The sequence below is a fragment of the Gadus macrocephalus genome, chromosome 14 (genome assembly GCF_031168955.1).
Source record: "Gadus macrocephalus chromosome 14, ASM3116895v1".
NCBI classification, from domain to species: Eukaryota; Metazoa; Chordata; class Actinopteri; order Gadiformes; family Gadidae; genus Gadus; species Gadus macrocephalus.
In genome coordinates, this window is record NC_082395.1 from 19,524,466 (window position 1) to 19,535,756 (window position 11,291).

At 49.2% G+C, this 11,291-nt stretch overlaps 3 protein-coding genes across 5 annotated transcripts in view; 2 read left to right on the forward strand and 1 right to left on the reverse strand.

The window, feature by feature from the left end:
- Positions 1 to 8,402, forward strand: part of gse1b (Gse1 coiled-coil protein b) — a 35,987-nt gene extending 27,585 nt beyond the window's left edge. For 2 of the 3 annotated variants that reach the window (XM_060071439.1, XM_060071440.1), the window contains exons 10-16: positions 175 to 287; positions 703 to 970; positions 2,521 to 2,634; positions 2,816 to 3,205; positions 4,337 to 4,684; positions 5,052 to 5,155; positions 5,521 to 8,402. In XM_060071439.1, the coding sequence (XP_059927422.1) occupies positions 175 to 287; positions 703 to 970; positions 2,521 to 2,634; positions 2,816 to 3,205; positions 4,337 to 4,684; positions 5,052 to 5,155; positions 5,521 to 5,661 (1,478 nt within the window). In that variant the 3' untranslated portion in view covers positions 5,662 to 8,402. The remainder of the gene's footprint in view (positions 1 to 174; positions 288 to 702; positions 971 to 2,520; positions 2,635 to 2,815; positions 3,206 to 4,336; positions 4,685 to 5,051; positions 5,156 to 5,520) is intronic. The other variant, XM_060071441.1, reaches the window with a different exon arrangement.
- Positions 1 to 11,291, forward strand: part of dbndd1 (dysbindin domain containing 1) — a 177,088-nt gene that overhangs the window by 41,014 nt on the left and 124,783 nt on the right. The window lies entirely within an intron of this gene.
- On the reverse strand, positions 8,621 to 10,997 carry gins2 (GINS complex subunit 2). The gene is made up of 5 exons (XM_060071447.1): positions 10,863 to 10,997; positions 10,450 to 10,564; positions 9,996 to 10,095; positions 9,758 to 9,884; positions 8,621 to 9,489 (listed from the first exon to the last, which is right to left on the reverse strand). The coding sequence occupies exons 1-5, from the start codon at positions 10,950 to 10,952 to the stop codon at positions 9,361 to 9,363; spliced, it is 561 nt and encodes a 186-aa protein (XP_059927430.1). The 5' UTR covers positions 10,953 to 10,997; the 3' UTR covers positions 8,621 to 9,360.

Sequence of the window (11,291 nt, forward strand, 5' to 3'; positions counted from 1 at the left end):
CACACACACACACAGATACAGGTACACACACACACACACGGATACAGCGACACACACGGACACACACACACACACACATAAACATACACACACATATACAAACACAAACATACAAGCAAACAGATAGAAACACTGTGAGTACTGATTGTGTGTGTGTTTGCGTGCGCGTTGCAGGTTACTACTACGAGCTGGATGACTCGTACGACGAGAGCGACGAGGAGGAGGTGCGAGGCCACCTCCGCAGGGTGGCGGAGCAGCCCCCGCTGAAGCTGGATGACTCCATGGAGGTAGGGCACCTTCACCGGCCCCACCCGGCGTGGGACCGCGGTGCACACACGGAGCGATAGCTTAGCCCTTAGCACGGTATTTTCAGCTCACAACGCGAAGCAGTCTCAGAGTCCGCGGGCAGAACTCCACGACCTCTGATACCTGATTAGAGACCGCAGCGTTTATTACGAAGGCAGCCATCCGTGTTACATTTTTTATTTATATTTTTATTCACACACAGCACAAATGACTGTTTGGGGGACTTTAGGGAAATCCTGAAATACTACTGAGTCGAGAATTGCTTCAGGATACGACGCTGCATGAAATGAACACAGTACATGTATGTGTTGCTTTACTCCATAGCAACTAAAATTGCAATGTGTTAATGAGACATCCCCACCTTGCCCCCTCCCCCCTTTTTTTCCTCCGCTCCAGAAACTGGACTTCCTGGGCGTGTTCGGCCTGACCACGGTGGGTCGCCGCGACGACCTGGTGCAGCAGAAGCGCCGGAAGCGGCGGAGGATGCTGCGGGAGCGGAGCCCCTCCCCGCCGGCGCTGAGCGCCAAGCGAGCCGCGCCGCCGCCACCGCCGCTCAGCACGCGCTTCACCCCCGAGGAGATGGACCGCGCGCCAGAGCTGGAGGACAAGAAGCGCTTCCTCACCATGTTCAGCCTGTCCCACGTCACGCCGCAGCAGAGGAGAGGTACGGGCCCCAGTCCGTGCCGGAGCTGGCTAACATGAGATAACATGAGCTAATATATGCTAACATGAGCTAATATATGCTAACATGAGCTAATATGAGCTAACATGAGCTAACATATGATTACATGGCCTAACATATGCTAACATGAGCTAACAGACGCTGACATGAGCTAACATATGCTAGCAAAAGCTAACAGGCACTAGCATATGCTAACATGAGCTCACACGAGCTAACACACTCTAACACTTGCTGACACACTGACACACGCTGGCTGAACCACATGCTAAGGAACACGCACGCTGAAACACATGAGAAGGCACACGCACGCAAAAACATGCTAACACACTATCGGATATACACCAACACACACATACGGCTTTACTGCCGCATTATGAGTATTGCATCACCATGAGTGCAAGGTAATATCTTTTTGACATTGAAGTTGACCTTTAGCGTGATCCCGGAAACCAATTTTGCCGTTAAATACACCTTTTAGTTGATTCGTCAGTTTTTCTAGGTGATTATGAAGTTTGTAGTTCATACCACGGCAAGCAGAGGTACCGTGCCCACATACTAGGGGTGGAACGGTTCACAGATTCACGGTTCTGTTCATATCACGATTTTAGGGTCACAGTTTTTGTTTCAGTTAGGTATTCAGAATTGACGATTTGTACATTATTTGTCTAAAACGGCTTTTTGCCTTTCCATTCAAGAAATGGATAAGAAACATAAACACCTTATCAGTGTCAAATCGTATCGCAATAATTGTAACGCACACTGTGGTATTCAAAACAGTTTAGTTTTGAATACCAAGAGTGATGGCCTCCTTCTAGTTATCGAACAAGGAAACGACTTCAAAAAAGTGACGTCTCCTAAACATGGATGTATTAAAGAATGCAAATACACGCCCCCAAACTGTGACTAGCAAACCGACAGGTTATGTTCCTTTACTTGAACCCTTCCATCCCTTCTATTGCAGAGGCCTGCTCCTCTTTAGCTCTTAGTTATGCAGGAGTATTGATTCTACCCTGGAGTTAATTATGCGCGGTCAGAGATCACGTAAGCTTGACTGACTGCACTTAGCACTCGGCGTGCACTATGCAGGTAGCCACTATGCATTGGCTGCTCATTCAGTTTTGTCTACCTTTGGCGGGTATAATTGTGTGTGTCTTGTTTCGGTACACACACACACACTCATGCAAAATGTATGCTCTGACAGATGCATGTGCACAGTATCCTTTTCATTCTCTCGACTCTCTCTCTTACACACACACACACACACACACACACTCACACTCATACACACACTCACACACTCTCTCACTCTCTCCAACTCCTGAAAACCGTCTTTATTCTCATAGGCGATAGTGTAGTGCTTAAGGCCTTTTTGTATTGGGTATACACAGCTGGGACCAAGACCACAAGAGACTTACAAGTTCTCTCTCTCTCTCTCTCTCTCTCTCTCTCTTTCTCTACCTCCCTCTCCCCATTTCTCTGTTACCATCTCTGCCTGCCCCTCTGTCTTGCATCCATTCTTTCCTCTCATTCAGACAATGAAAGGGTAGTGGAGCTGCTTCAGGCTATTAAAGAAAAGAGTGTTACCTTAGATACCATCAGGCATGCTACCCATCCTCTGTGTAAAAGCCCTCCAGCACATTCGCCCGGTAAGGAACAGGCTAAATACACACGTTGTTTACACCTCCATGTGTGTGTTTTTATTAATACATCTTAATCTGCCGGAGCATCTAAAGTGAACGTGCTCCATTATGTAAATGTCCTTCCATACCTGAACCGACCGTGCATCCTGGCGCTCACTCCGTCCCCGTGTGTTTCCCCCGGCCACAGAATCCGACACCGCCCAGGCTCCCGGCCAATCAGAAGAGGCGCCCGGCGCCCGACCCCACAGCCCCTCCCCCGCGCACGGCCTGCCGTCCCCCGGCGGCCAGCCCAAAGCCCCCCTGGGCGGCGACACGTTGAGACCAAAGGAACCCCTGGCCCCGTCCGTCTACCCGGACAAGTCCCGGGGGCCCGGCGGCGAGGGGGGGCCCCCGCCCAAGAGGAGCGCCAACCTGCTGGGCAGCCTGCCGGCCCCGCTCCCCATGCAGCCCAAAGAGGGGCCCGCCGGCCTCAACGGACGCTCCAAGCCCTGGGACAGCTTCACGCCCGAGGAGTTCGCCCAGCAGTTCCACGAGTCGGTGCTGCAGTCCACCCAGAAGGCCCTGCAGAAACACAAAGGTACGGCCGGCAGCTACCCATAAACCATAATCAGCCCTTAAAACCCCCCGCCCCCCCCGCTCGGGGGGGTGGGGGGGCGGGGGGTCTTAAAGGCTGATTATGGTTCCACGTTGACGCAACACAAGGGGGTTTACGGACCCGTTACGTCTTTGCGGACCCTCCTTGCGTCCACCGCGAGTGCCTGATGTGCGCCTCTCAAAGATTGTAACCTTGCATCGAGGCGCAAGGTTGCAATCGGTCCGCTCACTAAAACCCGGCTAATCACACTCTCGATACTTTAAATTGCAACACATTCCTAGATTTAAGTAACACACCACGGCTAAGCTTTCAGTCAGATCGGCATTAATGAACTGGTTCTCTTATCATTGACTCCCCGAGCGAGTGTGATTCGATCGGTTCATTTCAATGCCTTTTTATGTGGAGCTCAGCGAGAGTAGGGTAACCACACTTGACCCCGTAGCGTGGTTAATTAATGCATTGATTGTTTCATTTTTTGAGCTTCATTAGACGTGTGGGCATAATTAGACTCGGGGCTTAATTAGACCATCAATGTGTTTCCGGACCAGCGTTCTGCCGCTTCTGAGAAAGAGGAACAACATTTCCTGGAATGACAAACACGGTCAAATTGGGCAACACCACAAGCACGCATGGCTCTGGGAGAGTGAACCGGTGTATGACTGTGCACCAGTTTGAAAATAAAATAATGGCTTCTGGATTTGACTCTGGATTTGCATAGTGGGTCCAGAATTTGTTTTCATTAGAGTGACGGTTGGTCTATCATGCAACGTAGAAAAATTATTGTTTCATAAGATAGGCCTGGATAAATGCCCCCAAAGGCAAGGCAAGGCAACTTTATTTATGTCGCACTTTTCATACACAAGGCAGACTCAAAGTGCTTCACCTAGGAATAATAAAGTAAAATAGATAAGTAAAGGAAACATAGGCAAAGAAAAAAAATGCATTGTAGAAAGTCTAATAGTGTGTAAGATTTAGCAGAAAGTTAAAGCAAACATACAACAAAGCTTATTGCATGGGCAAAAAAAAAAAAAAAAGCCCTTGTTAAAGAAAACCGGGACTTTCCCACCGTGCGTCAGTCTTAACTCCCTACCCCCCCCCCCCCCCTCCCCACAGGCGGTGTCACGGGAGCGCCCGAGTCCTCCCACCCCCAGGACTCCTCGGTGCGCTACAACATTCCCGAGTTGCAGTGTGCTCCGGGCCGGGCGTCCCAGGCCCTCGCTCACCCCCACTCCTCGCTCGCCCACTCGGTGCAGCACCTGCACCCCCCGCCGCACGGCCACGGCCTCCCCCAGCCCAACGGGCAGCACTTCCCCATGGCCCCGCACCGCGAGGGCCCCGGGGCCCGGCCCGACGTGTCCGGCCCCGAGGACTCCGATGAAGAAGAGGAGGAAGAGGAGCCCCCCGGGCCGAAGTGGCAGGGGATCGAGTCGATATTCGAAGCCTATCAGGATTATATTGAAGGTAAGGCACCTGGACGCCAGCGTAGATGTGTTGTTGGTGAAAAATGCGTTTCCCCCCCCCCCCAAAAAAAAAGCATGGTATGGTATCTGTCTACAATTGATTACCTGAATGCGTAATATTTTAACCACCGTTTTATTTCAACCAGCTGCATTTTAATCTGGCGCCACTAGTGTCATGCTCTATGATGAACGAGCACTAGAGGGCAGTGTGGACGCGTTGTGCTCGTGAGACACCCCTCGGCATTCAAGACTGTGAAACGCACGGAAGGAGAATCCGCGTCGAAGGGGTTCCTGTGTTGTGCGGCGACGGAGAAAGAAAGCGGGGGTCCTCATTCTTCTGCACCGCTTGTGTCTCCTTGTTCTCCCAGAGCAAGGCGTGGAGCGCCAGGTGCTGCAGAGCCAGTGCCGGCGGCTAGAAGCTCAGAACTACAACCTCAGTCTGACGGCTGAGCAGCTGTCCCACAGCATGGGGGTAAGAGGCGCTACACACTGAGTGTGTGTATGTGTGTGTGTGTGCCTGCATGCGCGTGTGTGTGCCTGCATGCGCGTGTGTGGTGTGTGTGTGTGTGTGCCTGCATGCGCGTGTGTGTGTGTGAGTGAGTGCGAATGTCTGTGTGTTTGTGTGTGTGTGTGTGTGCGGCTGCCAGTGTACCTGTGAAGCCAAAACAAACGTGTGCAACATAGCGTTGCGTGTCGCATGGCTAGATGTAAGCCTTGCACAACGTTTTAGAAGTTGAGACACGTTCTGCGGTGGGAGCCACATCCTCCAAACCAAACCAGAGTGCTGACTGGGTGTATTGTCGTCCCCCTCCTGACCCCGTCTGGTCGTGAGTGTAGGAGCTGATGTCCCAGAGGCAGAAGCTGGCGCTGGAGCGAGAGAAGCTGCAGGCGGAGCTGGAGCACTTCAGGAAGTGCCTGACGCTGCCACAGACACACTGGCCCAGAGGGGGCCACTACAAGGGATACCCACCCAGGTGACCCCGCTCCGCTGAGCTGACGGGCCCCCGCCCAAGGGCCCCGGCCCCGGCTGCCACCTCTTCTTCCTCCTCCTCCTCCTCCTCCTCCTCCTCCTCCTCCTCCTCATCCTCCTCTCAGACACACACCTAGAGTTTATTTTTTATGGCCTTGATGTTGTGAACATAGCTCGACGACTGAAGAGGAGCTGGCTGGCTGGCTGGCCGCTTCAGTGGATGAATCGACGTTGGGGAGACGGGAGCGAATGCACGGGGGGGGGCACTAGGACCAAACGATGAAGGACAAACCGTCTCTGGGTCACGGCCAGCCAGGGACGGTGCCACAAGCCACTTGTGTCTGCCAACTTCACCCGAACCCTGGGATCCGTCAGAGTGTTGGGCCGGAGTAGCAGGAGAACCACGCATGCACATACTACGGACACAGAACACGCCACGCGCGCGCGCGCGCGCACACACACACACACACACACACACACACACACACACACACACACACACACACACACGCCACCGAACTTCTCAATGTAGTGTAAATCATGCCCTGCTTCAGCCCCTACTGCTCTCACAGCCACGCCCACAAGGACTATTCTGCCAATAGGAAGAGCCACTCCATGAGCGGGTGACCACGCCCCCCCAAGCCCCCCCCCAGCCCCCCCCCAGCCCCCACATCACCAAAAGCATAAGTATGTCCCCGGCCCTTCAGACTGACGGAGTCACGGGGGCCGCATTAGTTTTTGAACTGGAAAATGCACTTAAGAAGAATGCGTGAAGAGCTACCAATGTCGGTACTCTGATGCGGCAAAGAACTGTTCACATTAAGGAGAGAACTTAGGAAAAAAATGCACATTTTTGGAAAGAATAAAGGAAATGTTTTATTTCAAAATAGAAAAATTTGAGAATAAGAATTTTAAAAAGGTGCTTGAGCCTTGTATTGTATATAATATGAAGACTAAAAGAATTTTGTATGTTTTATTACTTAATCAATGTTCTTTTAAAAGAAAAAAAAAGCCTGCCATTTTTTTTTATATATGTTAATGCTTTTTTTGAGGGTGGGGTGGGTGGGTCAAGAAAGCCCTGCTTCTAGTGTGTGTACTGCTGCTGGCTAGCTCATGTTGAGGTAACATTATGAGAGTGGGAGAGAGAAATAGGGTACAACGTTCTACTCTCCATGTCGTCCTCCTCTCCAGCATTGTGCATCTGACACCCAGTTACAGCTACCCCCCACCCTAACCCCCTTCTCATCCCCCCCGTCTCTGAGCTCAGCCAAGCGTACTTAGGGGTCACTGAGCTGAACCCCCCCTTCTCCCCACACTATGTGCCTCTAGGTTCGAGTCCCCCCCCAACCCTAGCAAGGGTTCCTCTCTCGTTGGTGCCTGTTTTTGTTTATTGTCTCAATGAAGGGAGACACTCAATAGTCCATTACTGAACAAATCCTACAGCCACGTCCAAAGGTATCAAATTAATCGCCACTCACTGGACTTCAACGTCATCATCATTAAAATAGTAAAAACACAGTGTATAATTAGAGGTGGCAGATTATGCCTTACAAGGTTAGGTACTTTGCCAGAGCCATATAAGGAGTGTGCCAAAAAAAAGGGTAATTGTAAGACCATATTGGATCCTCAATTTATATCAAGTCTCAATTAGGTTGCCAATGCAACCAGGATTCCAACCATGACGGCCAACTCACATTATTTCTGTCCCCATTTTCCATTGGTGTCAATTCTGTCGTAAATATCCGCTCCCTCCATTTCCCCCCAGCGTGAGACACCTTGATCCGTCATCCAAAGGTTCTTGTTTGCCAACATCGTTATCAAATCTCAAGGACCTCACCTGTTCTCCATGCTGGGGGCCTCTGAGGTGCAAATCAAAGCGACTGCATTTCCATCCCATCCTTGTTCTGTTTGCCGAACCACTGCGCGGTGAATGGAGTGTCGGTGTCCCTCACGAGGCCCTTCAGCATGTCCACACTGGAACTCTGTGCATGCACTCAGACCGGCCCTGGTTGTTGTTCCTGACACCTCCCCCGCCCCCCCCCCTCCTCCACCCAGCCCTAGTACCACCCCCCCCCTCCCTCAACCCCACCCTGTAGTACAGCACTGACTGCTCTGTAGGAGCTGACTGGACCAGGGGGTTTCTTCAGGGCAGAGTCAAAGGGTGTGGGATTCGAACTACAAGTCGGTAATCTATCGTGGGACTGTACCTCTGACTCCCAGGATTAAACCACGATGGACCCCCATTATTTTTTAATAACCATAATCGTGAACACTTCATATCACATTACCGATACTAACAGAGGTATTTTTTACACGATTCCACGCTGTGACCCATGTCTCGCCCAACCTTATCTCAGACCGGTCGAACGTTGTTTTATTTTTTTATGTCATGAAGCAGAACATAGCAAAGAGCACACAGCCTATCAGATTAGTCGGGAGCACTCATGTTGAGGTGAGCTGCCAATGAGCACGGCGGGCAGAGCAGTAAGCACCGCCCCCTGACCCGCCCCCCCCCCCCCCCGCTGACCTGCCTCCGTCTCCATACTCCTGCATCTTCAGTCCAAGCACGCTGCGCAATAGCCCCCGACTCAGTGGAGGATGTCTAGATGCTGTGAAATTCTGTTTTTCAAAAAAAAATGTACTTGTTTGAATTCCTTGTAATGTAATATATTCTTTGTTGAATGTAGTAATTAGGTATTTATGAATATGGCTGTGATTTCAGACAAAAATTAAATATTTCAAAGTGTCATTTTGTTTTTTGCTGGTGTGTTTTGGTAGTTGTGCGATCCAGGAATTGTCCGATCCTTCAACTCTATGGTAAGACGTTCCCAAACAATTTTCAAACTTTTGTCGAAGACCCTCCATATAATTTTAAGCAGTCAAATCAATAGATTCTCATTACCCTGTAAGAAAGCAAGAATTCTCATTTCTGTTTGCATGCTGTTCAATACACACAAACCAAATAGCCATTATTAAATTCCATTTATTGATTTAGCATTTTAGCAAAGATTCAATGTTATTAAACTATTTGTTTGATACTTGTTGCCATCCACTTGCTTGCGGACATGATGCAACAGTACCGAAGCTTTAACAAGTCAAATAACATTCATTCATTTTCCAATATCTACACAAAGCATCCATCATAAAAAAAGAAACCCAAGCACATGATGGAAGCATGCTGATGTTTGAGTCCAGGTACAGCATATCATCCACATATTACATCCTGCACAGCAGATAGACGCATCTTCCTTATCAACCAGTCCAGGGAACACCACCCAACCCGTTGGTAGCCATCCCTATGCCTCTGGTTGTTAAAGGGGGTGATATTATGCCACGAGGTGTGAGTGATTAGCCATCACAACCGCCGTTTGAAAATCTTAGTGACGTCACATGTGGGTGTGTCCACCTAGATGTATGCTGGATAGATCAGTCTACCAGCCTACCCAGTGGACTAGCAAATGTTGCTAGTCTATCCAGCATACATCTAGGTGGACACGCCCACTTGTGATGTCACAAAAACGCAGAAAAAGGCTGATTTTCAAACGACTTGTCATGGCTAATCACACTCTCACCCGGTGGCATAATAATATCACCCCTTTAAAAACAGAAACCAAGTTTCCGACCAGCTCAGAACAGATCCATATCACTTCTTCACACGCCATGTCGCTGCCAGACCCAGACGACCCAGCCATCAGCGTCCCATACGGTCAGTAGTCGGGGCCTTTCCCCGTGCTGGTGCCAGGCTGCATGTTGGAGCGCAGCTTGAACATGCAGTTGAGCGAGCCGAGGAGGAAGCTCCTCGTGGTGTTGATCTCCATCAGCGTCAGGTTGTCCAGCTACAGGAGAAGATCAGAACCACGTGACTGGGGTTAACCTCTACCTCTGTGCCCACGACCATTATCCTAATTTAGACATTTTCATAAATATTGGCCAGCACAAAAATAATAGATTGTATACCAGATTACATCACCATTTAAACCATAGCAAGCAGTTTTTAGCAATAATGAAAAGGTGAATATAAATCATATCGAATTATTTAAAAAAGGACAGTAATAGTAACATACACAATACTTAAACGCCATAAGAAAACCGAGGGCTCCTCACCTTAGCATGGGCCTCCTGCTGGCTGATGAAGCTGTCCGCAGAGAGCCGCAGCTTAGCGATGCGCGTGTCCCAAATGTCCTTCACTAGCGTCCGAATCTCATCCGCTTTGGGAATGTTGTCAGATGCACTGCACGCAAAATACATGAGGAACATGGATACAGTGAGGCACGGGACTAGTCAGGGGAAGGACATCAGGGGAGAACCCGAGTAGCGAGGTGGTGTGTTCAGGTTTACTCACTGGTTCAGAAGGAGCTTGGTTAGTTCCATGTAGTACGGGCTGGGAGGCGGTGTGAAGGAATCCTCTTTCCTCTCCATCTCTCTCACCTCCTCCAGTTTGTCTGCGGACCGCACATGAAGAATGTCATTGTAAACGTATTCTTGGCAAATGATGATTTACTTGCATCTGCTGCCAAATATAATAAGATGCTTGGATTTTACAATGTAGTTTCAAGTATCTGTGCGTGTGTGTGTGTAAACTATCCTTGAAATGTGGTGCAGTAGGTCTAAAAGCACTACAAAATGACGAGGTAACCAATATGTTCTTCCATTGGGCAATGCTTAGGGCCAACAGTAAGATGATTGCTTAATTGACCGGTCGACTACTGATTGTAGCCTACTCCCTTTCATTCTGATGACGCCCCCACTAACGTTAATGGTGTGCCCGCCCACAGCAACACACAAGTGCATCTTACCAACATCCATCCATTGAGGAGGCAATATTCGACATTTCTGTCTCTGCTTCAGATTCAAAGCAAGCCAAACGGGAACTTGTACAGGTAAGCCAGGATTAAAGGGCCCCAGATCCCCCTGATAACACAGAAACATGACACAATAGATAAGGTAACCATGAGCCTTGTATTGTAATGCAAGGTTAAATACGATGGCATGCTCTACTGCGTCTGATCTCAAATATAACGTTAGGATTAGACGCTGTACATTGCTTGACTGTTAACACTGACTTACTCAAAATTGCATTACTTTTATCGGTTCAAAATATGAAGTGGTCTCCCTATTATGATCCGATCAACGTAAGTGACGTTGTACTAGTTGTAGTATTCTGACTCTGCTGTTCTGACAATAACAATGTACCGTAAAATGTACTTACACCAATTAAATATATTTTATCAAGGCTGAAGTTTGGGATTATCTTCACAATCTCCTTTTCTGCCAGAAATTCAACTTCAGTCGGATCCATGGTGGTAACATAGAACAACAAATAGTGTGCGACGAACTGTGTGGAAGACCCCGGCAAATGTTCCCGCGCAAGTGACGTCACTTCCAAGGAGGCGGTGTCAGGATTTCAGAGGTAACAACGAACGTTCAACGATTAATATTTAGGATTTTTGATGTTTATTTTACTCTTCATAACAAAATAGGGTGTGACTCGAGATAGGTCCCCATTTGGCAATAAAGTAATTATCTTCTCCAGCTTTTTATTTCTACTCTTGACCTAGTACTTCTCGCGAGATCTGGTAAAACCATCGCATTCGTCTGTAGCAGTAACAACAATTGGACACATGGTAGCAGTGTGGCA